General features: G+C 30.3%; 3 protein-coding genes across 3 annotated transcripts; 2 read left to right on the forward strand and 1 right to left on the reverse strand.

The window, feature by feature from the left end:
- Positions 1-4909: 4909 nt before the first annotated feature.
- LOC104745852 (uncharacterized) lies at positions 4910-6585 on the reverse strand. The gene is made up of 3 exons (XM_010467216.3): positions 6219-6585; positions 5505-5710; positions 4910-5396 (listed from the first exon to the last, which is right to left on the reverse strand). The coding sequence occupies exons 1-3, from the start codon at positions 6306-6308 to the stop codon at positions 5165-5167; spliced, it is 528 nt and encodes a 175-aa protein (XP_010465518.1). The 5' UTR covers positions 6309-6585; the 3' UTR covers positions 4910-5164.
- A 1637-nt stretch (positions 6586-8222) lies between these two features.
- On the forward strand, positions 8223-9452 carry LOC104748208 (uncharacterized). The gene is made up of 4 exons (XM_019236682.2): positions 8223-8386; positions 8479-8611; positions 8718-8827; positions 8937-9452. The coding sequence occupies exons 1-4, from the start codon at positions 8304-8306 to the stop codon at positions 9289-9291; spliced, it is 681 nt and encodes a 226-aa protein (XP_019092227.2). The 5' UTR covers positions 8223-8303; the 3' UTR covers positions 9292-9452.
- A 5714-nt stretch (positions 9453-15166) lies between these two features.
- Positions 15167-16870, forward strand: LOC104745853 (NAC domain-containing protein 55). Its single transcript, XM_010467217.3, has 3 exons — positions 15167-15664; positions 15768-16036; positions 16124-16870. The coding sequence occupies exons 1-3, from the start codon at positions 15484-15486 to the stop codon at positions 16631-16633; spliced, it is 960 nt and encodes a 319-aa protein (XP_010465519.1). The 5' UTR covers positions 15167-15483; the 3' UTR covers positions 16634-16870.
- The last annotated feature ends 8858 nt before the right edge of the window (positions 16871-25728 follow it).

Here is a 25728-nt window from a genome sequence, read left to right on the forward strand (position 1 = left end):
TCAAAACCATCATTTACTCTCTATCGTCACACTATTTGTATATAAACACATCGATTGGTTTAGGTTATGTGGTTAACCTTGGAGAATGGAGATGGTTGAGCTTGACATCTCAACATTTGTTATCCAGGGTCGACCATGAATGTTATGTAACTACAGAGATTTGATTCCTCCTGTCGTTTAACTCTATATATTGTTGCTATATACGAACTCTTAATTATGTTCTTGAAATCATCAGTTTTTCGATTATAATTCATGAGGTAATTGATAGTGCCAATCTCATTCTCATCAACATCAAATGATTTGTTTTTGTCAAATAAACACCAAATGGTTTCATGTTAGGAATTTTGATGTGAAACATGTGAATGTTTTTATGTGATTTTCACAAGTTTTATTTATGTTAATACACAGGAATTTTGCAATTTTGCAATTTTGTTTGGTAGTAGACTCTAGAGTCACAGGAATATCTAAAATGAAAGGAAAAAAAATAAAGTGTGAAAATGTGGTTTACAATAAATTAAAAAGCTGATCTTCTATTTTGATATAAAAGTCTCTGAGTTCTCTTTTGCAACATTATGTTTTTTCTTTCCCTTTTTTTTGCTGTGTTTGCATTTTTTCTCTTGTTTTAACGCATTCATTTACAACAATGTTTCACGTTATTTAGTAACACCACCACACCTTCAATAAAATCAATTAAATGGACAAAGAGTATATAGGTATGTCAGAAAAAAAAAAATTCGAAGCTTTAAAGAGTGACATAACATTTCGAAGTTAAATGTAAGAGTATAAATGGTGTTGGGTTATTTCTGATGGAGTACGACATTGATCGCAACATATGACCGGAGTGAAAAAGCAGACTAAATGTTTATGTTTAATCTAGTGAACCGGTCTGCAATTTGTGCAAACATAAAAACAATATATAGAGATGATAAGAAGATGTAATCTAGTGGGGTTCTTAGTGTTGTTGTTGATATGTATGTTACTATTCAAATTAAAACTCGTATAATGCATATTATTGACAAAATAAAATGATATAAACTATCGCATGTAGTAGTGTGATTAGCCTACATATGTTTTCGGAAGCCTTTTTAGCTAAAATCAAGGCTATAATCGTTTTTATGGCATACTTATTAGTTATTGGTGCAAACGTTTTTTTTTTTTTTTTTTGCTAAAAAGATTTCGTTAAGGTAGATTATTTAAGCCAAATACTACTATTCAAAACAATATATCTCAAACTACAATTAATTGTTAATGAAGATATTAAGTTATTAACTGAAACTATGACTAGTTCATCCTAGTTTAATGCATACTTCAATTCAGTCACAAGCACCGTTCTATGCCATACAACACATAATGGAAACCTTATCATCAATTTAATATTACTTTTTAGTTCTAAAGATCAGCAATGTATATATATATTTGGATTTACTTAATTATCTTTTTTAAGAAAATGAAATGAACAAAGCAACAAGAAAAGCGGAATGGGGAAAATGGTGAAGAAAAGATTATTCAAATTTTTTAGTTTGAATAACAATTTGGGGGTTAAAGTGAAAATTTTCGTCGGGACAAAAGCTGAAAAATGGTCTGCGTTTATGTCATTTTTTGTTTTTTGGAAAGCATATTAGAATAATAATATTATAAGAAAAATGAGTAGATTCATAACTAAAAAGGTGAAAACAAAAATTGGAAATGCGTTAAAAAAAAGAAAAGAAAAAAGAAAGAGGTATGTATGATAGGGTGTCTCCGTCGGCCGTTGAAGTTGTCAGTGTCTTCAGATCGGCCACGTCCCTCTCCTCTCCCCATTCTTCTCTCTTTTGTCTTGTCTTCTCTCTTATTTTTTTAATACAAAACTTCGAAATTGTTTTTTTTTTAAATGGTGATCACCATTTCGACTAACAAATTTGTCAAATTATCAAAAAACCTAGGTTTAACCTTTTTGTTATATCTGAATAGTACTTCATCTCACTCTTACTTTTTATCGGATAAACCTACTTTTATAACACACTCTTAAATTAAATGGTATTTTAGTGAAATATATAGTATATGACATTCTGATCATTGTGATGAAAGAATGATACTTCAATATACTCTCCGAGTACTTTTTATTAAGATCAGCATTTGACAAAGTAGTCGTAAATCGTAGTCGATTATACGGACTCCTCTCTTAAATTAGTATTTAGTTAGTGCATGGCAAAGTCATAAGATAAGCAATTCGATATGTTAAAGCTGTTTTGTTTAAGGTTTAACTACTGAAATGGATTACGGATTATATTTAGCCATTAAAAAAAAAGAATGAGAATCAAACTAGGTTTCGCAGGCTAGGTTTGTTTTGTTTTCATAGCCTAGCAGGTTCAACTATTCACGTAAATATTGAAAAACAAAAATGTTGTATAGAAACAGCACATAGGTACATCTTCTACAAGAAAAGGAAAAGACGAGCAAAAGTCAAATATCTTATACTTATATTGTAAATAGGTGTTTAGTTTTTTTTTTTCTTTTTCAAATGAACGAAATTACAACATTAAAGAAACACAAAACCGTTAGCAATTAAATGGTCTGAATCATTCTCACCCACCAACCTCTAGTTAGGGCTCGTTGGCATAACTTTATTCATTCATTTAATCACATATATTTAGCAATATAGTATATCTTTTATATATCTCACGAAATTAACAAAATTTAGCATCTTACTTTCCTGAGAAATAAACTATACGTCTAAACTGATAAATAGAGAAACTATCAAATTGTATGTTACCATTTTTTTAAGTGATAATATGTTTAGATGGGTTCTCGTTATTAGCAGAAAACAGAGAAACTATATAAATAGAAAAAGATAATTTTATAAATTTCACATGTTAATTAATGACAAGCTCAACGTAGTTTATGTTTTCTACGGGTGATAAACAGTACTCACTGATAAGAAATAAAATTTCAAGTGTGCCAATAATACGAAAGATTTTACGAAGTTGTGTTGATTCGTTACAAAATTAATTATAAAAAGATGTTATTCGGAAAGGTTATCCAGATATTGTCGAGGTCGCTATAACTACTTGTGGGAAATTTAAGCTATGCACACATATCGTCGAGGTCAGTCGTTAATTAGTCGTAATTATGAAATATCTAACAATAGGGAAAACAAATCTCGACCAATTGAAATTATCTACTTTACTTATCTTTATTAAAATGTCTTAGTTTTCAAAATGTTACTTTAATTTTACGAAAAATGTTATATTGTGTAGATAATTCCCTTTTTGTATATTGTTTTTCTTGGGGGCTAAAGTAGAGTTTGACCATATATTTCTTTGTCGGGCCAACCCAAATCTTGCGATGCAAACCCTTGAGAATTGAAATAGCTTTGTTTATCCTGTTTGGTTAGAAATAGACGCACACGTTTAACTTTTCGTATATAGACATATATGTCTGTTTAGTAGACATATAGTTTACCAGAATTAGATTAACGTATGCTTTTGAAATTTTTATCATATCTCAACAACTATTACGATAAGATAGAGTTGTATTAGGACTCATATTCTTATCTCTTGTTTTGTCTATGATTACTCTCTCTACCCGTCAATTCAATCGAAACAAGTTTCAACGTAAGCTTTTATCACTTTTTAAAACAAACTCAGTTTAATCCCTAAACAAAACTAGTGGCAATTCATTAAACTAATAAGTCACGGTTGTGTTTTTTTTCTTCTAGTTGTCGTTGTTAAAGTTTAATTGGAGGTGACTACTCAAGTGCACCAGAAGACACTAAAGTCAATTTTTAATATGTTACATTGATTATAAAATTAAGAGCTAGTACGGATGAAATGTGACTTAAAAGAATCTGAGATCTAACAAAGGACAAACGGGTGTGAGCAATCATTAAGTTTTTCTCTCTGAAGATCGTCTTTCGATTTTAAATATACTACTTATTATAAAAAAGAAAGCAAAAACGCATTTTCCCACATGACAAACATACGTAATTAGAATACGTGTAACGTGTGGATACATGCGTTTGTATACACTAAATATATACACATTGGTATTGTATGATTAGATGCGCATATGAATGTGAACGTGCATGCTTAACAGCTTAAGTGTTACATTTATACTTCCAACAAAAAGGAGTTCATTTTTATTTTTAGTGAAAAGATGAAAAAAAAAATCAACTGGCCATTTGAAAAAAATATAAAGAAATATGAAAATAATTGGTTTGTGTTTTGGTTTATATTATCGGATATAAAATTGTTAATACACATTCTGACAATAGTTTGAAAAAGTGTTATATTTCCGTATCATAATGGAATATCATGTGCCATAATGAACGTATATGTTGGAGTATCATGCCTGCCATCAATTATTTCGTACTTGAACATTTGTTCATAATTATACTATCCTAGTGCCTTGCTGCTAATTAGAGATGTCATTATTGGTTAAATGTCCGTAGGCCTAAACGGGCCGATCATTTACCATATATAGACCGTAACGGAAATAAAATGCCCACCCCTTGCTTTATTATTTTAGATAACAAAATAATATCAGTTACAAAAAAATATTTTAGAATTTCAGTAAAATTCTGTGATATTTGGTATTTTACTATTTTAACATGTTTATATGTACAACAACAAAAATGATATTAAGGACTTCCGCTTGCGGCCTGATATGGCCCCTATTCGTAGCCATCTGTTACTCTTACAAGTTGGGTCCCTGACAAGTGCTGTGCGTCTTTGGAGATATATGAATCTTAAACAATTTTTTGATGTGTTAATAAATTGTTAGTTATTCACTCGGTCCTTCTTTACTTTTGTTCATTTTCAGTTGAACCGGAACTATAATTTTTTTTAAATTTAAAAAAACAGACTAATCCCGAAAATATTCAGTGTGCTAATTAAAACCATTCTTCCTAAATCATGCAAACCCATACCAATAAAACAGTGAATCACACAAATCATATTTTTCTACTCTCTTTTGTTTTAGTATTCACACATTACAACAGACGACATAACAATGTACGATCTCAGAATACCACAAGAAACAATCACATATAAGAGACAAGATAAAATCTAAACATCCTAATGGATAAGTAAGTAGCATTGGATGATACTAAACAAAACAAAACACAAAAGAAAATTCCCCAACCGTGGATGCTTTTAACGTTGCTTGCAGTACAAGTTGACAGTTTTTAGTAGGAAGGGTTCTGGTAAGCATCTCTAGCACGAGAGTAGCAAACGTAGTAGAACTGAGAGACAATGGCGGTGAAGAGAGTGAAAGCAGCACCAGCAGCAAAAACACCTTTCCTAATAACTTCACAGCTTGGTGGATTGTCAATGTTCCACATCTTTCTATACTGTGTGTGGTACGCGTTTCTGATTGATGCCGCAAGCAAACATACCTCAGCGATCAAGAAAAACACCCTGCGAAAATCAAAGAAGCCAATACCGAGTTATAAGACTTATGGGAAAATGGTGGGGAAGAAGAGTAATTGTAATGAGAGTTGGGTAGTATATATTGGTTGTAATTACCAGCAAATGAGGAAGAGGAGAATGGCACAAGCTCTTGAACCACCAGGGTTAAGGGACTTTCCACAGCAGAAGCAACGACTAGCCACCATGATAAGGACTTGGCTTACAAAGAGAAGAACGAACGCACCAGCTCCATAGCTTGTAGCAATGTCTGTGCCATACACACAGTACTCATATTGCTTCTCCCTATCCGTTTCAACCTTTCCCTGTTATAATAAACAATTACTACTTCAAGATTAACCGTATAAAAGAAAATCACAAACAGAAACCACAATTGCAGATCTTGCAGATTACAACAATGCAGTGAGCTATAAACTTACTAACAGCTACGATTTAAGCTCTCTGCAGAGAATATATAAGTCATGAATCGAAATTATGCATTTGAATCCTTCAAAATACAAGTGGATTCTGATACAATTTTGCAATTGAATGCTAACTACGGCTTGTACACACTTAGCGGAACACTTTTTTAGAACAAGAAGCAAGAATGTGGTGAAACAGATCTGAGAATACTTCAAAAACCAAAGATCGCAGCGATGGAGGATTCGAACTATAGATTTCACAATACACAGAGAGTGAAGCTTCCCTAAACACTAACTAATCAGGAGCTTTCCCACAGAATCATCACAGATACAGAATGAGCGAAAAACAACCAAAATGTATCAAGCAAAGGAGAAGAGAAGAGAGTGGTATGGGGGAAGGGGGAGGACTTACGACACTTCTTCTCTGTTCGGCGGCAATGGCTAACCCAACGGCGATGAGATCGAGGATGAAGACAATTATAACTACAAGCTTCGAAGCCATTTCTGAATTTTTTTCTCAGAGCTCACTCTCTCTCTCTCTCTCTCTCTCTCTCTCTCAAGCAAGCAAGCAAGCAAGCTTTCTGGGGATTGATAAAAAAAAAAAGTCAAAGAGAGTTTGACCCAAAAGACACACTTCACAGCTTTATTAAACAATAGTAGTAGTATAAAATTACATGATTAGTGTCAAAAAAAATTAAAACGTTTTTAAAAAAGGTTGATTAGTTAAAAAGGTCACCGTCTCTTTTATTAACGAAGGCGAATTGAATGGTTTTAGATTTAACCGGCTGAACTGGCGACTTGCTGTATAATAATACGCGTCGGTTTTTACCGGTAACTGGTTCTTCCGGTTTGTCGGTCGGTCTTTCCTAAAGTAGAGAGCCAATAAATAATAGTAAAAGAGATTGTCGTTGTAGGTCAATGTTTTTAAAGAAGTTGGTTAATCAGTGCAGTCGTCATACATATTTGCAATTACTTTAGTCATTCTCGGACCCATAATCATAATCTTTGTTTTAATTATATTTATACTCCCAAGTTTTGAGTAATAAGGATAACTTTTTAACTTAATAATTAATAGTATTAATTTTGTTCTTTTATGCTACTTTCTCATAAAAGGCCCATACTACTACGATACTTGGGCTTTCAGTATGACCATGGTCTTCAACTGATTTGTTTTATTTATACGTGACTTTTCACATATCCTTATACAAAGTAGTTTTAATTTTTTATCCAAAAACGTATATTAAAATATTTTATTTTTATTTTTACAAATATACTTTAATATTTAATTTAATTTTAACACAATTAAACCAATTATAGAAAAATTTATATAATTAAAACAACATATAAAATATTAAATATCTTTGAATTTTGCATACAGAAATATTTAACAAGATGAAACAAATAGAAAATACTACATTTATTTTAGCTTTACTACACATATTAGCTTATATTATAATGTGGGACAAATATTTTGTTTGACAAGTATTAAACCAATTATAGAAAAATTATACAATATATAAAGTATTTAATATCTTTGAATTTTGCATACAGAAATATTTAATAAGATGAAACAAATAGAAATTTCTGCAGTTATTTAATCTTTACTACAAATGATAGCTTATAATATAATGTGGGACAAGTATTAAAAACAAAAGTATGAATTTGTGACTTTTGTCATTATCATATTAGAAATTCAAATGTATATATACCTCTTGCATTATTATAATGTCAAAACAAAATATTCTTCTTTTTTTACGAAAATTTATATATATATATATATATTGTTTCTCTAAATTAAAAAATTTAGAAAATATGTCTAAATCTTTATGAGATCATTAATATTTATCTTTAATATTTATATATTATTTAAGTTTTTTTTAACAAGATACAGTTTATATTATTTAAGTTTTTTCCTTTTTATTTGATTTGAGATAGATCAAGATTAATCAGTTTTTTGTTTTAACCGAATATTTTGGAAATAGTCTACAATAATATATACTCCCAATGGTTTGTAAAAGAGATAAAACATTTCATTGAAGATTGGAGGGTTTTTTTCCAACGAAACAAGGTATAGTAGAACACATAAGGATGATTTCATATCTTCATTCATTATTGTCCTTATTAAAACTTGAAATCTTGATTGAAGATCCAACATTCGACGATTGAATTGCCGTAGCTAAATGGAATATGAAATTCTCTTTTTGTATTCCCCGTTTACTTTAGAAGTTACTGATGTATCTCTTAATACAACAAACGTGAAATGCACTTGGATTTCCAACTCCAAATCGGAAAAGAAAAAAAAAAAACAGTTTTATCCAGATTTAATCCCATGGTAAATTAAAATACATAATGGATTCCTACTTTTAAAGGATAATATTGATAGATTTTTGGCTATATATATATATTCACACATCTCATTATTAGGCTCTTACTTCCATACATAACTTACAAAGATCTTTTCACCTTTGATCTTCCTACGGTAGAAAGCAAATTAATAATGGTCGCCATGAAAACAAAGTCAGAGTTGGGTTGCTTTAGTAACCTCTTTGGTGCTTCAAGATGGAGAAAAGCTTCCAAGTGGTAAGAAACTTGATTTACTTGCCTTACACGCACGGTTATTATTTGTTTTGTTTTTTTGGTTCGAGTTTTCAATTTATCTCTCTTGTTTGCAGCAAAAAACATATTCAGTATCTGATATGTTCTGTTGAATCACATCGGAAGCGAAGAGAGTGTATGGTCAGACAATCTCGCTCAGATATAGCTCAGCTCCTTTCCAATGGCCGCTTCTCAGAAGCTCTTCCAAAGGTATCTGAAGTTAATGATCTCAATCACCATGTTACTTCTGCTTGATTGATATAATTTTCTATCACCATGTTAATTTTGTTTTGTGGTTTGGAATTTGAAACCTTAGGCGAAACAATTCTATGAAGATGAGCGAAGGTTATTGGCGTACGATCAGGTCGACAACTTATGCGCATCCATCATGCAGAAGCAGAATATATCTATTTTAAATCGTCAAAGGTAATTTTTTCTTAATATATATATATATATAACTTGTGACATAAGGTAATACAGTAAACCTAAGGGGTTCAATAACTAATATCCTTATTCCTTACGTTTCTTTCTCCAGCGATGTTCATCTGTTACCAGACATAGTTAAAGAAGCAGTGGCCGGAATGATATTTGCTGCATCAAGAATCGGGGAGCTTCATGAGCTTCAATACATAAGGAGCCTGTTCTTTGTGAGGTTTGGGAATGAGTTTGACAAGGACTGTGTAGATTTGCGCCGAGGAAACGTCGTGGGTTCGGAGATAGTCAAGATTCTAGACACCAAGTTGCCGCAAGAAGAAATTAGAGACATTGTAATGGAACTTTCTGGTAATGAACTTGGCATTGGTGATTCTGAAGCGGAGAAGATGAAAAGCATTGTTAGGAGAAAGTTGCTGCGTTCAAATGTTGGAGAGATTGAAGGAAGAGATCGATGATCATTCATGAGATAGAAGAGTTTGATTGGGATTGAGATTGAGATTGTTGTTTTGTTTAAGATTGATTGTATGTAGAAGTTTTCATTAAAATTCATATATATCTTGTTATATTGTAAACAAACAAAGAATTATAGTTTCATTTATTCAATGATTTTAATTTTTTTTTTAATATCATTAGATCTTGACATATTGTTTATGCACGTGTAGACAATTCACATTCTTAATTTTTGAGACGTTGTTAAACAATATTGAGGATGGATAATTATATTTCAAAACAGGTCATTCAAACTAATGATGGGCCTATGTCAAATAATAATAGTAGCTATAAACTAGCGGGCCTGAAAGTGTATTGGACTGAAATATCAAATATGAAAATTTCTCGATACCTAAAAACTGGCCTAAGACTTTAACCGAGATATTCCCACGTTTAGCGTTGACGCTGTTTATATTGAAAAGAAAAGAAAAAAATGTTGCCAACATCAGTCATCAAATTAACTGAACATCCATGCATACTCCTTCTCAGAAACTGATAAGCGTCAATAAAAGTAAAACAATTGACGTGTAAACTCTAGTTCCCCAGAATAGAATCTGATTATATTATACGTCGTCGAATAAAGTAATCGTCAAAACCTATACTAGTTCTATGTGTATACAGGTCCGGCCCACCTCTAAAGCAGCTAAAGCATCTGCTTTAGGCCACCCAATAAATACTAAATATTTGGACACTTTGACAAAATACTTCTTAGCTGAGTTGGTTATCTGGTACTTAGATTAAGCATCTAGTCCTGGGTTCAAATTCTCTCATTGGGAGGTCTGGTTAAAGATGTTATCGAACAATAACGTACGTGGGCTCTACTTTGCTAGCTCAGAGTCATATTGTTAGTTTGTTAATTACCACGTGGCTTACATATCACTAACATGAACTCATAACTCACCAATCACAAAATGATGAACAAAACATTTGTCTAAAGAAATCAAAAGGCAAATACGACCTCGTTTGTTTCTTTTTTCTTTGAAAGACATCGTTGCCCGCCAAAAAAAAAAAAAAATCGTATTTTATATATTAACTAGTAGTTTAAAGGAAAAAAGATAGCTAGCTACATCAAGTATTAGAGAATGCATGGTCACACATGCTAAGTATAATATTGTATCATCAAATACACGAAGTATATGTATTGCATGGCCACATGCATGAACTATATGATGTTATGTGGTCAACACCATAGACATACAATCCGGTACACTGGTCGAATAATTCCAGCGAAGACCAACATTGACTCCGGCATTGACCAACATTGACCAAAAAATTGTATTTTTGAAGCTAATATATTCATTCTTATAATTAGTTACTTTTATTTTTGAAGCTAAACTAATAGTTAAATAAAATTATTAATAATTATTTTCAAGAAATATATATATATATATATAACATATGTAATTATTAATGATTTTATATATATAAATCTCTGATCATCATATTATTTAAAATTTTAAATACTACAAGAATCAATAAAATCAAATTCAACTATTTTCATTAGAAAATTATATGCAAAAGATTTGAGTATATGACTCTTTACTTTAAAATTTGCATGGTAAAGAGTATACAAAATTTTAGATACTCTTTGGTTATTAAAAAATTTACATACTCCTAATAACATGTAAACAATAACAAAAAATTAACACTATTTACTTTTAATAGATAAAATATAATGATATATAATTATTTTCAATATATAATATAAGGGCATTTGCAAAAATCCTCTTATTCTATATCCTTTTGCAAACATATCCTAAAATCAAGATAAAATCTATAAATATCTTGAAAATAATTATTAATTATTTTTATTTAACTATTATTTTAGTTTTAAAAATAAAGATTAATTAATTATAAGAATAAATACATTAGAGATACCTAAGATATTTAGACATTGAATAGAATGTTTTCTAATCATGAAAATTCATAAATAATTTAATATAGTAATTTATTATTTTGTTTTTTCATAGAAAAAAATTAAAATACAATTTGTTTTGGTCAATGTTGGTCAACACTGGAGTCAATGTCGGTCTTAGCCGGAATCATTCGACCGGTGTACCGGATTGTATGTCTATGGTGTTGACTACATAACGTCATATAGTTCATGCATGTGGTCATGCAATACATATACTTCGTGTAGTTGAGGATACAATATTATACTTGACATGTGTGACCATGCATTCTCCAATACTTCATGTAGTTAGCCATCTTTTTTCCTAGTTTAAAATGATTTTAAACATTACCATTACCCCTACAAATATTCGCTAGTAGCTTATATCTATTGTCTTTTTACCAAAGAAAACTATATATATTTTAAAAACCAAACGTACGTAAAGATAAGATAAAGGTTTTTTTGTAGATAAGATATAGTTGGATGAAGTGGGGGTTTGATCTCTGATGGTCATCTTCATCGTTGGACTCCCTTTTTATCGTGTTTCTATTCTATTTTAAGAATATGAAAAGACATATAATATGCACAACTGCTGATACTCAAAATGATCGATTCGCCAACTTGACTCATGCATTAGCTTATATATGGTTTAGTTTTTTTAGTTTTTTACTATATGTTCTTACCGAAATCAAAACCATAAGAACATAATGTTTCGGTAAAGAACATATATAAAAACTATATATGCATAAATTCGAACGTTATTTGTTTTTATAAACTCGAACTATTTAATATGATATCTAGATTTGTGCATATATAACATGTAGCGTTTAAATGTGTTTTAGTAGGAGCACGTTTTGATGGAGCTCATCGTGCTCCAGATTATCGAATTCTATATGGTATAAAAAAATTTAAACCATTTAATCATAAAACATCATATATATATAGTGGAGTTTGAATTTCACTGGCGCATTACAGATTAATGAAAATTGAATTGTACGTCATGGTTTACAAAACCGTTATCTGAACTCACATGTCCAAAGTTGTAACTCATAGTATCCTTACACTTCTTTTGAGTTTTGACCTAAATTTACGGTTTAACACATTATGTGATTATGATATATGCATGACATCGCCAGTATTAGCAGTTTTTCAATTACTTATCTAAAATTTAAGACCACTAGCTGTGTGAATATTAATTATAGTCCTAAGTTTTTAAAAAACATCCCAAAATGGGGAAGGGTGAAGGCTTTAAAATTTTTTGACCAACCCATTTTTTATACATTGGTGGATCTTGTAATGGAAGAGAAAAAACATATAAATAGAAACGAATTAACACCAGATGCCCCGTGACACGAAAGCTATTGAGTGAAAGAAACCCCAAATTCCTTCTTCTATTCGCTTAGAATTATTGTTACAGCATCATCATGTCGTGTGAACACAATATAGTAAAGAAATTTGTTAGTTAACTTTCTACTTATTCTATAGATTTGCATATAGTATTAAGAAAACCATCAAAACCAGTTAATTCTGTCACTAAAACAACCTACGTAAACTTACATACATATATTTGCTTGATACCATAACTTTGCTGACAAATGGTCTAACTTCGAACTGAGAATCCAATTTTATCTCTCTTTTTTTTTTTTTTTTTTTGGGAACCATATATAACTCGAAACCAGGCTCAAACTATTTTTAACGTTTTTTTTTTCATATAGTTATTTTGATAAAACTAAATCCGAAATTCTATGAAGAGTCGGAATTCGTGCCAAGTTGAATAAACAACCATAAATTGGTCACATATCATTTTAGGAAAAAAGATGGCTAGCTACATGAAGTATAGAAGAATGCATGGTCACACATGCCAAGTATAATATTGTATCCTCAACTACACGAAGTATATGTATTGCATGGCCACATGCATGAACTATATGACGTTATGTGGTCAACACCATAGACATAAAATCCAGTACACCGGTCGAATGATTCCGGCGAAGACCGACGTTGACCAACATTGACAAAAAAATGTATTTTTTATTATTATTAAAAAAATAATAATAAATTATTATATTAAATTATTTATGGTTTTCATGATTAGAAAACATAATCTATTCAATATCTAATTATTTATATATCGCTAATCTATTCATTCTTATAATTAGTTACTTTTTATTTTTAAAGCTAAAATAATAGTTAAATAAAATCATTAATCAATATTTTCAAGAAATATATATATATATATATAATATGTAATTATTAATGATTTTATATATATAAATCTCTGATCATCAAATTATTAAATTTTAAATACTACAAGAATCAATAAAATCAAATTCAACTACTTTCATTAAAAAATAATATGCAAAAGATTTGAGTATATGACTCTTTACTTTAAAATTTTCATGGTAAAGAGTATACAAAATTTTAGATACTCTTTGGTATAAAAAAAATTACTTACTCCTAATAACATGTAAACAATAACAAAAAAATTAATATTATTTACTTTTAACAGATAAAATTAAAGATACATAATTATTTTCAATATATAATATAAGGGCATTTGAAATAATCCTCTTATTCTATATCCTTTTGCAAACATATCCTAAAATCAAGATAAAATCTATATATATTTTGAAAATAATTATTAATTATTTTTATTTAACTATTATATTAGCTTTAAAAATAAAAAGTAACTAATTATAAGCAAAAATACATTAGAGTTATATAAATAATTGGATATTGAATAGAATATGTTTTCTAATCATGAAAAACCATAAATAATTTAATATAATAATTTATTATTTTGTTTAATATAAAAAATTAAAATATAATTTTTTTGGTCAATGTTGGTTAACGACGGAGTCAATGTCGGTCTTCGCCGGAATCATTCGACCGGTGTACCGGATTGTATATCTATGGTGTTGACCACATAACGTCAGATAGTTCATGCATGTGGTCATGCAATACATATACTTCATGTAGTTGAGGATACAATATTATACTTGGCATGTGTGACCATGCATTCTTCTATACTTCATGTAGCTAGCTATCTTTTTCCATCATTTTATTATCAAATATGAATATTGTACATGAACTTTACTTTTAATTAATTGGTAAAATATTTTTTTTTCCCCATGAACAAACAAAAGTTGAAGGGCTAGAAATGAATTGGTGTTATTATCTTTTAAAAGACAAAAGGGGAAATGTTTATGTGTTATACGGACTTACTAAAACCATATGTTTTCATTTCTCAACCACATAAAAGCTTCTTATATATCTGATTGTATGTATGTATGTATGTATGTATATATACCCACGTTTCACAATGACAATCTGATCTGATTAGGAGTCAATCAAAAATTACAGACTGGTGAAATCAAAACTGGAAAAAAAATATTAATGAGAGTCAGCATCATCAACTCGTGTTTGTTGTTCGTCTCAGTCTGATCTGTAAACGGCTTTTTTGACAAAAGATCCCGCCTAACTCAACCCATAGACACAAGACATGTGTCGTCTCGTGGTAGTTCTATCCGTATGAAAAACGCTTTCCATGTTACTTACCATCCCAGTGAACTCAACCCCCATCTTTCACTTACACCTGTCCTTTCTTTTTCTTGACCCAAAACAAAAACAAAAAAAAAAGTTGGCACATACCCATTACAAAAAAATAACACTTTTAGAATATTTCTTTCTCTACTTTTTTTTTTTATGAATAAAGACTTTTCACATATACATTTATCACAATTCTATAACTCATTACAGGAAAATAACGAGTATTATCGAACGTACAAATATTGTAATGACTTTGACTTAATTCCCTAATACTTGGGGAAAACCTTTGACAATATAACAATTTTTTTTAAAAAAATCACACGAGGCGGTACAGTCATACACACAACATAACATTAAAGAACTAATATAAAAATCAACTTTATAGTACAGGTTCAAGGAACCAAAAGGGATAGCATAAATCACGACGCTCTAATTGATCCACGTGTCACGATAAACATAAAGTGGGGCCCGAGTTGTAGCTGCACGTTAACGAAGATTGGGGCGGCCTTGTTCTCATACTATTACTCTATGCTTATCTATTATTGTTATATATACATACACATACAAGTAGCAGAGCTTCGAAATCTTTAAATCTTGAAATACAAAATAGAAAAGAAAATAAAAAGATCAACGAGAGACATCAAAGATATTGTTGTGATAAAAGTGCAAAGATATTTGTTCTTTGTTTCTTTAGAGAGGAGGTGATTATATATTTAGAATGGGTCTTCAAGAACTTGACCCGTTAGCTCAACTGAGTTTACCACCGGGTTTTAGATTTTACCCGACAGACGAAGAGCTTATGGTTGAGTATCTCTGCAGGAAAGCCGCCGGTCACGATTTCTCTCTCCAGCTCATAGCTGAGATCGATCTCTACAAATTCGATCCTTGGGTTTTACCAAGTACGTTACTACCTTAACCGACCAGGTTTTGTCTTTTCTTGATGTGTGGTTGTTGCTGTAGATTAACTTTATCTAATTATTTTTCTTGTTTGGTTGTTTGTAGGTAAGGCGTTATTTGGTGAAAAGGAATGGTATTTTTTCAGCCCGAGAGATAGGAAGTATCCGAACGGGTCGAGACCGAACCGTGTTGCGGGGTCGGGTTATTGGAAAGCCACCGGTACGGATAAGGTTATCTCGACGGAAGGAAGAAGAGTTGGTATCAAGAAAGCTTTGGTGTTTTACGTTGGGAAAGCACCAAAAGGCACCAAAACCAATTGGATCATGCATGAGTACCGTTTATTCGAACCGTCTCGTAGAAACGGAAGCACCAAGGTATAACAACAATAAAAATAAAAGTGTAATAAACTAATTGTATCTCTAGTGTTCTGTTTAATAACAATTTTTTTTGTGTGTGTTCAGCTTGATGATTGGGTTTTATGTCGAATATACAAAAAGCAAACAAGCGCACAGAAACAGGTTTATAACAATCTAATGACGACTGGTCGAGAATACAGCAACAATGGTTCGTCGACATCTTCTTCGTCTCATCAATACGACGACGTTCTCGAATCTTTACATGAGATTGACAATAGAAGTTTGGGATTCGTTGCCGGTTCATCATCTAACGCGCTGCCTCATAGTCATAGACCGGTTTTAACCAATCACAAAACCGGGTTTCACGGTTTAGCGAGGGAGCCAAGTTTTGACTGGGCGAATTTGGTTGGACAGAACTCGGTACCGGAACTCGGACTGAGTCATAACGTCGCGAGTATCCGTTACGGTGACGGTGGAACGCAGCAACAGCAGACTGAGGGGATTCCTCGGTTTAATAACTCGGACGTATTGGCTCATCACCAGGGTTTTAGTGTCGACCCGGTTAACGGAATTGGGTACTCAGGTCAACAAAATAGTGGGTTCGGGTTTATTTGATTGTGTAATGGTGACGTAATATAAAAATCAACATAATTTTATTTTTTTGGTCTAAGTCAGATTTATTAATTAAGGGTAGAATTCGAACTCTAGGGTTAAGATTTAGGTTCTATACGACTTGTATTTGTATATTCGTCGTCATTTGTCCTGACATTTTTACATTTTTGTAAACTCTTAAGCTGGATCTTTTGTATTAATCAATTATTTATATATACTAAAAACAGATTATATTTGCTATATTTGATCTATAAGTTTTGTAATTGCTAACAACAGACAGCAACGATAAACTATAGAAATGGTATAGTCTCATTATCAGTCCTGACACATGTCTCACGCCAACATCATATTTCTTTTATTGCTGTTTTGTTAGACAATAAATCTCGATTAAAAATTATCAATTCATATATTTTTTAAAAAAGGTTGGCTAGCACTAGTCTTTAATCGCCAAAATATATCGATGAACTAAGAAACACAAAACGAATATGATTTTCTTCGCTATCGCTCATCGTTTTAATGTCAGTGCCAGCCAAACAAACAATAGAGACTTTGGCATCAGCTTTCGCTGACGCTGACCATATCATAGCGAACATGACCAAAAATGTATGTTGATCTGTGACGATCTCTAGCCTATAAAACAAATATACTTTTCTTGTGTCATTCAAAAAGCATATAGACACATGACATAAAAGAAATTTCGCACGAGATAGTTGTGTATATATTCATTTATGTTCAATGACATTTGCAAGCCGCAAGGTTTGGTATAGTAATATATTATTATACAGCTGTTTAAAGAGCGTTCAAAATTTTTGTTAGAGAAAATAGGACTATATGGATATGGATAAAAGATGTTGTATTTTGTATAGTGATGGTTATAGAGTATATTAGATGGCCAAATCTGAAATCTTAAAGACCAGTTGGAGTTGGTATTGGGGATTGCCGTATTATTGTAATGTCTCAAACTTTAGCAAGTTGCTCCTTCTCAGTACTGATACTAGTGTTTCATATTGAATGAATGAAGGCAATTGTTTGACAAAAAAAAAAAAAAGACCAGTTGGAGTTTGGAGATAAGAACGTACCGTTTTGAGGTTTTCTGAAATTGTACGTGTGAGTCAGCATGGGCTGCTTGTTTGACCAGTTTGGAATAATTTATTTCCTAACATAGTAACAATTCACACCGTAGAAGTTTTAAACACAGCAACGCTTTTTGTTCGTCTAAGATTTTCATAATTAAATAATTAACGATATTATTATTTTTTTCCCTGAAAAAACCTCTTTTTCACTATAAAATATAATTGTCAATTTACATGATAACATGAATATTCGTTATAGATGAACTTTACAGAATTAATTTGTGGAATTTAAAGATTCAATATGACTTACTCTATTCTTTTTTTTTCCTTCTAAATTACTTAAAATTTAATAAAATCGAATGTGTGATTGCACAATTTTTAGTTACTTTTGATCTCTCAAACAACTAACTTGACTCTTGTTTACTCAAAATATTTATCCTTATTCAAAAACTTTTGATTTCTCAAACAACTAACTTGCGAAACTATATTTTTTTAGTCATACAAAAAAAAAAAAAATGTGGTGAAAAGATGCAAATTAAAAAATTTCCGTTTGATGTTTGTCAATTAAGGTGCCTGAACTATAAATTCAAACATGGAAATATTTCAATTTTTGAAAAGGAAAATATAAATGGTTTTACATGTAAATTTTGTTGGACGAAGCTTTACGCAACCCCTTGGAATAGCATATTCTATCGTAAATACATGAAAACGAAGGTTTATAGTATAATACTTTGTAACCTTCTTGCATAGAAAGACTTGTGGTCCTTATATATTCAAGATATTTTTGTACGTTAAACCAACGTAACCATTTCATTCGACCATATACGGGTATACCACATGTAATTTAATTTATAAGTAAATGCGCATTTGCATGGAATTGGAATGGAATTTAGACCGTTTAGTGATGCATATTAATTGTTTTTTTGTTATCTATTACAAAATGTCAATATTTTGCTAATTTTATACATGAAATTAAATAATATCATGCAACATTTGTTTTTTTTTTTTGTTCTTTTCGCTTTAACTGACATTGTATTCATCTTTACTCTATTAATGAAGCAACGATGTTTCCTGAACTGACATTGTATTTTACTATTTTTTTCTATGCGTTGTATGTCTTTTCTCTCTTTTACTATATATACTATGAATTTTATGCATGTTTATAAAAACCTGTTGCAGAAGATTCGCTTGCATCTCGTTGGATATATCATAGGAAGTCTATAATAAGAACTGGAAGATTCCATACCAATATCTGATTAACGTGTTACCCAAATTAGTGAGAATGTGTCGATATGGCTATTCATGCTTTTTTATCTATAGGATTTATGTATTTTGTATTAATATATGTGTTGGGCCCTGGGCCAAAACTTGGTTAATCTAGGCTTATATATTATACAATAATTAATCCCATTTATTGGGTCCCGACTCCTGAGTATTGCTGATGGTGAATATTTTCCTACTACCTTGAGACTTGAGTTGAGTCTGACTGTCTGTGAGACCTAATAGAAATCATCAGACAATTTTATTTGTCATCTTATCTTTTAGATAAACGAAACATACGTATATAACTTTTATCCTTGAGATAAATCTAAGATCTATAAACCTACCTTGAGTCTACATGAATTTTAGAGTACACTTGTTATTTTATTTATTCTACTACATGATAGTATCTATTCCGTAATTCATATACCTATGTAACTGTAAGATTATTATAAGTTCAAATCATGTAGCAATATAATGATGTTAAGTGAGCCACTGCCTAAATTCAAATGCACACATACAATATACGTACGTGCTTTATTTAGATATCAGTATCACTAGTTGGAAAAAATATGTGAATAAATATTTGTTCAAAATTTAATCGAATCACTCTAAATAAAACGATTCCACTCCACTTGAAAATTTGATTGATTTAAACATATCAGTTCTAGTCTTCTGGATGTGAGAGTTGGCAAAAACGGATAATCAAAACAAAACAAAAAAAAAGTTTTTCTTTATGAGATATACTTCTAACATTTTGACAGATCAAAATAGCAACATATACAATTTATGATTTTTATAAAGCATACTTTAACATAAAAGTTGCCAAAATACATATAGTTAATAGTTTATGTATTTAGAATGTATATGTAAAATTAAGATAACCTATAAATTGAAATTTAATTTTCATTTGTCATAGAATATAGCTAAATGAAGAGTATTGAAAAATTTGTTCATGCATAATTTTTTAATATATATATTGTCAAGAGTTTGGTTTAAAAGATTTGATATAAGAGGATAAATTTTAGAATGTTTGAATCAATATTCAAGAGAAATTGATAAAAAAAAAAAAGGAATTAATATTCAAGAGAAGTTTGTCAAAGACAAATATTTGCCCACCGCGCACAATAGGAGATTGGACTTGAGATAAGTTTTTTTTTTTCTTTGATCAAAGAAGAATTCATAACTGTTTTGTATAACTACAAACCGGTTAATGTAATTGGCCAATCGCAATTGGGTGTCAAATGCATGCAACCGGGACGATTTCAGACTAAACCAATCAACCCTAAAATATCTCAACACATGGAATTATAATGCAAGATCTTATAGTATCTATTATCTAACAGTGACATTTACAATAAAATACATTTAACCTAGACAACTTTTTTTTTGCTGGTGATTCTACCATTGTTTGTGTGACCTTCCGGTGCGTCAAGAAGGTCATGAAGTATATTTAACAAAGCAGACAATTGAGGAGGTCCTTAATCACTTTCCATTTTAAGCTTAAAGACAAGGATAAGAAAGAAAAAATAAAGCAAAGTCTCAGCAGAATCATGTCTTAATCTACTTGATTGATCTTACATCAGGCATAATTAATCATGGCCATTAATATCTCTAGATCATATCTCTTAAAAATACTTACGTATATTATACGTCAAGTTGTACGCATTACACATGACTAATTCTCCAAAACTTCCGGTAGAAAAACTAGGATAAAAATAATTATATATAATATATAATAAGAAAGTGAACTTAAAAATAACAAGATGTCCAAAATCTTGTGCTTTAAAATTGATTTATATTATTAGTTTTCTTATAAAGATTTAAATTAACTACAAACTAATAAAAAACAATGAGTCTAACTAACAAAAAAACCATGTATTTTGAATTTGTTACGAGAATTTAGTTAACAACGACGACGTCGTATTTCAGTTATGGATATAACTCTAGATGACTAGATGTATACTTTAAGAAAAATTAGAGAGATGTATGTACGCACAAATCTTATTTACATATCAGAAAAAATATCTGGACCGTGTTGGAATTTTGGAATGATCAGTGACTACTTCACTTGAACATTGCGTGGCGGCGGGATGATGAAAAATTTGATCTTCTAAATCGTAAGCACATACTTAAATTCTCGAAGTAGTATTAAAATTATTACTTTTGTCAAAAAGTAGTGTTATAAACTTATAGTTACTTATATTAATCTCAAAAGTTTCTTATGTTAACTCTTCGTTTTTGGATACTACGTATAACATACACACACATATATGTGTGTATTAATATGTATATTATACTTATTTATATCAATTGAAAAACAGAACTAACAGCATTTTCTTCGTGAAACAAATACAGGAGCACGCATTACAAAAATTAAAAGGGTCATGCAAAAAGAGCTTTTCTGAAATCCGTTTTGTATATAAGAAATAATAAAAGAAAATTGTAGCTTTGCTTGATGTCATTAGAATCATGTGTTGTCGTTAATATTATTCTCAACTCTTGGAGATTTGACTAATATAAGTATAGATTAGGTATTTATAAGATCATTTCCAGACCAAAAACTTTGTAAGATATATATGAAGGAAGTCTCGAAACCTCATATAATATTTCCACCATTTGAAAGACAAATCAACCCAAAAAGGTATAATATGTTCACTGCTGATGAATTCGTTATATCCGGGAAAAGACCCATATTAGTTCGAAGAAAGCATATTCTTTTGGAAAAAAGGATAAGACATTAAACACGTTGAAAAATAAAACAGTTAAATCATCCAAGTTAGTTTCTCAAAGACATGTCTTAAAACTAATTAAATTGAGTGATCACTAACTAGCAACCTAATTTTTGCATCTAAACTACATTACTTTAAATAATTTTCTCGATCGAATTAAGAGTCTAGACATCGTATTCACTGGCTCGGTTAAGATAGCACCTAGTACCAAGACGTCGCATATATAGAACATGTCGACCTCATTACTAGCTAGAACCGCCAGATATAGATTTAAATCAATCGTATGAATTTAATGTAGGTACCTTTATAGTTACAAAGTTGCTTGGATCTAATAGTTATATATAGCACAATGTTTTTTCCTTTAAGCTAGGAAAAATATTGTAATATTAATGTTAGTTTGACAATCGTCCGATGTTTGGCCTGTCACGTTACATATATAAGACCGTGTGTGTGATATATATGACGTTTAATTTGGCATAGATATTTTCTAAATAGAATAAAAGTGTTGTATCACATGATGAAAGCTATTGTTACAAAAGTTCACACAGTGAATTATTTGAAAGTAGGTCGTTTTTTCTCCATAAAGATTTTTTTATGAGGAAAGTTTTAAATACAATAAAAGCTTGAAGTTAGGTTTACTATTATTAAATACTTGTAGAAGAGTGAAATTTACCCACCTTGCGAACATATATATGTAGAATATACAATACATGTCATGTTTTTGTTATATAATATGCATAATTGTCAATATATTAAATATTTAAATGTTTGAATTGCCCTGGTATCCCACTTATTAATGTGTTTTAGCTGGAGTACATTTATAATTATTACAATCCAGATTATCGAAATTGTTAAATTTTAAGTGTTTCAACTTTAAAACTAGTTGGTAATTAGGCTATTGGTGCGTATCTTTAATGTACTAGCTAGTAGTGTTCGTACTTTGCCATTTGAGATTTCTATTGCCTCTAGTCCAAATGATAGTTCTTTTTATTTGATTCGTTTGTTTTGGCGCAGAATCATATTGTTATTTTGTATTGACTATAGGTTTGATTGGTAACTGTAGATGCTAAAACCACAATCTTATGAACTTAATCGGAGAAATATGATTCGAAAGATTTATGGACAGACTTTCCATAGAAATTAACAAAAACAACAAAAGAAATGATGAACTGGATTTGTATTAATCTTTTTGTTGAAAAGTTATCATATGTCTATTTACAACCTATTACGAGGTATTTATACTAGTAAATCCTAACGCAAACCCCTGGATTTCCTCCGGTGATCTCTTCCGGTTTTTCCACGATTTCCTCAATTCATCCTGAGATTTCTCCATCGTTTGACTCGGCATCCCTTCTGGTCAAGCTTCACCTCCTGGGCCCTTTGCAGGCCCACAATGAATCCTTACGAATCACTACTTAATGGACTTTTCTAACGGATCTTAAATCGGCGAAACCCAACACTAACAATAACTAACTATGTACCTTTTTGGCATGGGATGTATCGCTTTGACAGTACGTTAGCAATAATAAAAGCGATACCAAACACGTTATTAAAAGCGTTACTATCAGCTTTTTATATAATTTGTTTGTCACATTTTCTTTACAGTTGTACATTGTTTCGTAACAGTTTTGAGTTCTAATTTATAATTTTTTAATACAATTTTATGTGCGTTACCAATTGGATTCGATATTTATTTAGCTTATATAATCATATAACATTGATAAATTATGAATATTTTTAACTTAAAAAAAACTCATGCTTATTGAAAATTAAATAAAATATTTTAACAATTCCAAATCTATATGCATATTACATATATTCAAGTTCTTTTTTTTCTTCCTTTTTTTCAATTTGTATATGTGATTGCACGAGAACATCGTTATGTATCTGGTATCTTTATCAATCAAAGATTGTTATACGTTGATTTTTCAAACTAAACCATAACATTGACAATTTGACATACGGGATAAGCCCAGTATCCAGCAACCACGTTCTGTTGAATATAACACTTGCAAATAGGGTCCCCTTACATATACTTTCAAGTACATATATAATTTTGGTGAGAACATTTGTAAAACTACTAAGTTTTGTTAAAAATATATAGTCAAAATATGTGTGTTGTTGTTGTTGAGATTCTGAACGTAAGCAAAAAAAAGGAAGTGGTTTGCAAGCATGCATGTAAAGCACTAGAAATCTTTGTGAATGCAAAGCAAATAGAAGGATGTCTCTTTGATCTGATGGATGTGACTAAGAAATGATGTAGTTAAATTGACTAATTTGAGGGAAACATTTATTTTGAGTTGGTACAACGTGTGTATATAATATATGGTCCACATTTCTCGTTTCTTCCTTTTTCTTCACTGTTATTTTTTTCTTCTTCTTTTTTGTTTTGCAAAAGAAAATAAAGTGCTCTAAAGACAAAAACCTGGGAAACAGATTTGTAATTTTATTCATGAATAGTTTGAATACAAGTTTGTTTAAAGATAGAAGAGAAGCTACGAGAGAGATAAAGGAAATATCACATCATGGTATAGGAAGTCAAAACTCAAAAAAGTCATAAAATAAAAACCACTCCTAGGAATCTGAATACATCACTACCAAAATAAGTTCTAGTGGTCGAGAAAATATGCATGGTTATAATCATATCTTATGACGTTGGAGAAAAGAAAGTAAATAAATTAACAAAAAAGTAATCGAAACTTATAAAAAAAAAAACACATGAAATGAAATGGGTTTTGATTTTGTTTGTTTGTTTCCATTCCTATATAGTATTATCTAAAATTATTATTATATAATATAAAATGTCTGGTGGTGCGATTATCTCAATAACAAAAGCGTGAGGTATGACATCTGAAACGTAAAAAGCTTCTTTTTTTTTTTTTTTTTTTTTTTTCAACACCCACCCACCCGGCCATTCATTTCCACGTCATCAATTTGTTACCTTCTGTGGCGATTACACGAGTCCCACATCTCAGTTTGTCACGTGTGAATACATCGGCCACTAGGAATCACACGTGTCTATTACTCATTGGAAATATTAAGAAACCACACAATAGTAATAAAATCTTACTATTACAGAGAGCATTCGAGTCAAAGTTCGTCTTAATTATATATTACTAGATTTGGACCCGCACATACGTGCGGAGTTGATTTTAAAAACTAAATTTACTAACACATTTATATTTTATTACGTACATGCGGATTATGTTTGTAAACATATTTTTAATAAATGTTATTAACATTCATAATCCAAACTTTTTTGTATCAGTTTAGTATTTGATTTATTTTTAATTCGGTTTAAACAAAAAAATGATCAAATTTGTTTTTGTTATCGGTAAAAACAATTATATTAAAAAATAGTAACAGAAAGATGGTATGTCTAATTTAGTACATAAAATCCATTATGTCCTGTATATGTCTCATAACTATGGTTGATTTTTTTTTATTATCTATTATAGAACATAGTTTAATGTTTTTTCTTTTTCTTTTGAATATTTTTTGACATTTTTGTGTTAGATAAATTAAAAAATATGTTACATAATATATTAGAAGCATTAATTTATTTTAATTCTAACATGATCCTGGATTTTGATTTTTGAAAATTTTTAATCTCATCTTATTCCTCCTTCCATCCCGTTTCCGTCCCATTATTCTTTTCTCATTTCCTCAAAATCATGTTCCTACATATTTAGCACACAAACACGTAATAGTTTGATTCAAAACAAAATAAAGTATTTGATGAAGAAAAATAATTTCTTTGAAACATTCAGTTAATAGAATCACACATACATGCCGTATCAGTTAACATTCTTTTATCTCTTGTTTTGTACATGCTTATGCTAGATAAGCTGAAGAAAAAAAACATATTTAAAATACTGTTGTTTTACTTTAGTTGTAACATGTTTTCGGATCCGCACATTTATGCATTGATAAAATGATAAGTTATAAGTAGTTTCAAATGTATGTATATCTTAATTCAGTATCCAAGATTTAAACATACTGTATATATGTAATACATATGTTTGAAATCATA

Source organism: Camelina sativa, chromosome 15 (genome assembly GCF_030686135.1).
Source record: "Camelina sativa cultivar CO46 ecotype springtype chromosome 15, ASM3068613v1".
NCBI lineage: Eukaryota > Viridiplantae > Streptophyta > Magnoliopsida > Brassicales > Brassicaceae > Camelina > Camelina sativa.

Bases quoted from the DNA above. Each gene is read 5' to 3' on its own strand.
- LOC104748208 (XM_019236682.2), top strand. From the start codon at position 8,304: ATGGTCGCCATGAAAACAAAGTCAGAGTTGGGTTGCTTTAGTAACCTC. The intron at 8,612-8,717 runs GTATCTGAAGTT...TTGAAACCTTAG, and splicing joins TCTCAGAAGCTCTTCCAAAG to GCGAAACAATTCTATGAAGA. The intron at 8,828-8,936 runs GTAATTTTTTCT...TTCTTTCTCCAG, and splicing joins TCTATTTTAAATCGTCAAAG to CGATGTTCATCTGTTACCAG.
- LOC104745853 (XM_010467217.3), top strand. From the start codon at position 15,484: ATGGGTCTTCAAGAACTTGACCCGTTAGCTCAACTGAGTTTACCACCG. The intron at 15,665-15,767 runs GTACGTTACTAC...GGTTGTTTGTAG, and splicing joins CGATCCTTGGGTTTTACCAA to GTAAGGCGTTATTTGGTGAA. The intron at 16,037-16,123 runs GTATAACAACAA...GTGTGTGTTCAG, and splicing joins GTAGAAACGGAAGCACCAAG to CTTGATGATTGGGTTTTATG.
- LOC104745852 (XM_010467216.3), bottom strand. From the start codon at position 6,308: ATGGCTTCGAAGCTTGTAGTTATAATTGTCTTCATCCTCGATCTCATC. The intron at 5,711-6,218 runs GTAAGTCCTCCC...TTATTATAACAG, and splicing joins CCGAACAGAGAAGAAGTGTC to GGAAAGGTTGAAACGGATAG. The intron at 5,397-5,504 runs GTAATTACAACC...TGATTTTCGCAG, and splicing joins CTCCTCTTCCTCATTTGCTG to GGTGTTTTTCTTGATCGCTG.